We start from the raw sequence: 2,150 nt of genomic DNA on the forward strand, positions 1-2,150 counted from the left end.
ATTGTTTTGGGTGTTTGTGAGGCAGGTTAGTTCTGGCTAAGATGGCCGTTAGAGTCTGGCAGGGATCGAACTCCAGCGTCGCTTACTGTACAGCCTGTCTGGAAAGTTGGCCATCTGTGCCACTGCCAGAGGGCACGTGTGCGTGCTAGAGGAGGGAGAGAGAGAAAGCGTCCCCCAGTGGGGCTCGTCACACTGCGATCCCTCCTCCATTTCTCCATCAGTCGGGATTTGGGGCGTGCACATGCACACACAGGCCCAGTGTGTTTTGTGTTTTTTTTTTATCTTTTTTTTGACCAGAGAGAAAGTAAGAAAGCAAGTCACCAGGTTCAGGACTTGAACTCTGGTCAGCCATGTGGGAGTGTCTGGTATCTTAACCACGCCACCTGCTGGCCCCCCAATGTGTTTTTATGCCACCGAGGCCGGGCTTCTAACTGTAGCTGGCCATGTGGGGCCCACAGGGTGCCCCGAGCCGGCGGGCTGAACCAGCAAGAGTGATGATGTTGGTGCTGGCGGCCCTCAGTAAGCCATGGCCGTGTGCTGCTGCCTCTCCTGAGTGTCACCGGGTGGCGGGGCACCGCTGCCTGATGTTGGCCCTGTGGTAAGGCCCAGGGCTCCATCCTGGGTCGACCTGGACACACACGTGTCCACGTCTGTCAGGAGGTGCTTCGCAAGAGCAGCAAGGCTGGGCTTCGGCTAGCCACGGGGCGGAGGGTGTCTCCACTGCCACGGAGCTGCCATGACCTTCTCTGTCCTCCCACAGAGATCGCCCCCATGATGGCCAAGACGATTAAAGCTTTCAAGAACAGGTTCTCTCGACGGTAGGCTGAGGACGCACCTGGAGAGGGAACTGGTCGGGGCTGGAGGACAAGGACACGGGGGACTGGGGCAGGGGACATTCGGAGGAGACTGGACTCACGCTCGTGAAAACTCGTGGTCTCCGAATCCTGCAGTTGGCAGGTGTCGCCCGCGTGCCCGCCGCCTCCCGGAGCACTGCTGGCACCGAAGATACGAAACCTCCGTCTCACTGAGGGTTCTAAGGTCAATTAGACTTCCCTTATTAATTAGCATCTTTGTAAACTATAAGACATAGTTTTAATTAATAAATATTGCCCCCAGATTGTATTTATATTACCCAGGTTCTGTTCTATTTTATTTTTCCTCTACCACACACTTAGCCTCCCATTCTCCAAGGCCTTTATTACAGTTAGACAAAAGCCACTCCATCCATGGGTTCAACTCTCCCGAGCAGACTGGTCCCGACAGTGGGCCGGGCGCCCCTGTGCCTGTGCGGTGCCCACGGCCTGCCCTCGGAGCCACGGTGGGCACCTCACCGCCGAGACCCTTCTCGGCGCTGCTCCCCGACGCTCGCAGGTGCATCTTTTTCACTCACTGGGCAGTGTCATTAGGAGGCCGCTCAGTGGCCTGGCTTTCCCCATTCTTTTGCCAGCTCCCACTTCCTTTTTTTCGAGGCTCAGGACCTTGGGAGAACAATTTGCACAGATCCCAGCATTTTCATGATTTCCAGTTTCCGAGTCAGTTTTACGTTCCCCCTCCCTCTCGGTGCAGAGGTGCAGGGCTGTCGCCAGTCCCTCCGCGGCACCCGGCTGCGGCGCTTTCGCCTCCTGGTCCCTGCGAGCAGCTGCTCCAGCGAAGGGCTTCAGAGCTGTCTGGGAAGTGGGTTTTGTTTTTGCTTCCCTGTCAAAGGTCAGGTCATGTGACTGGAAGGGCGCAGCAGGGTGCCGGGTTTGGTGGGGGAGCCCAGGAGTGTCCCAGCCGGGGTCAGCGGGCAGGGCCTGAGCTGCAGCCAGGGTGGGGTAGAGGGCGCGGCGCCGGCCCGCTCAGGAAGGCCGGCTCTCGTTTCCAGCCGGCTGAGGAGCAAGTTCAGATCTAGGAGGGCAGTGCCCACCCTCGTCTTGGCTGGCAAGGAGGACGGGTCTCCCAGGAACCACATGGCCGTGACCCAGGTGGAGGTAGAAGCCACGGACGTGGCATGCACATCCTCGAGAAACCCGAGGAGCGGACTGAGGGGTGGGGAGTGACAGCGGCGCGTGGCAGCCCCCCCACAAGCTCTCAAGGCCCGGGGCGCGGAGCCCACCGCCTTCCAGCATCCCGGAGACCTCTGGCTAACGGAAGATTCCAGAGCCAAGCAG

The 2,150-nt window shown here is 59.2% G+C and overlaps 1 protein-coding gene across 1 annotated transcript in view; it reads left to right on the forward strand.

Annotated features, from left to right (window-relative positions):
• The window catches only part of ELOA (elongin A), a 15,788-nt gene extending 14,657 nt beyond the window's left edge, over window positions 1-1,131 (forward strand). Inside the window, exon 11 of the mRNA XM_027776118.1 lies at window positions 761-1,131. Within this exon, the coding sequence (XP_027631919.1) occupies window positions 761-822 (62 nt within the window). The 3' untranslated portion in view covers window positions 823-1,131. The remainder of the gene's footprint in view (window positions 1-760) is intronic.
• Window positions 1,132-2,150: the final 1,019 nt, after the last annotated feature.

This window comes from Tupaia chinensis, unplaced genomic scaffold, assembly GCF_000334495.1.
Source record: "Tupaia chinensis unplaced genomic scaffold, TupChi_1.0 Scaffold000628_1, whole genome shotgun sequence".
NCBI lineage: Eukaryota > Metazoa > Chordata > Mammalia > Scandentia > Tupaiidae > Tupaia > Tupaia belangeri.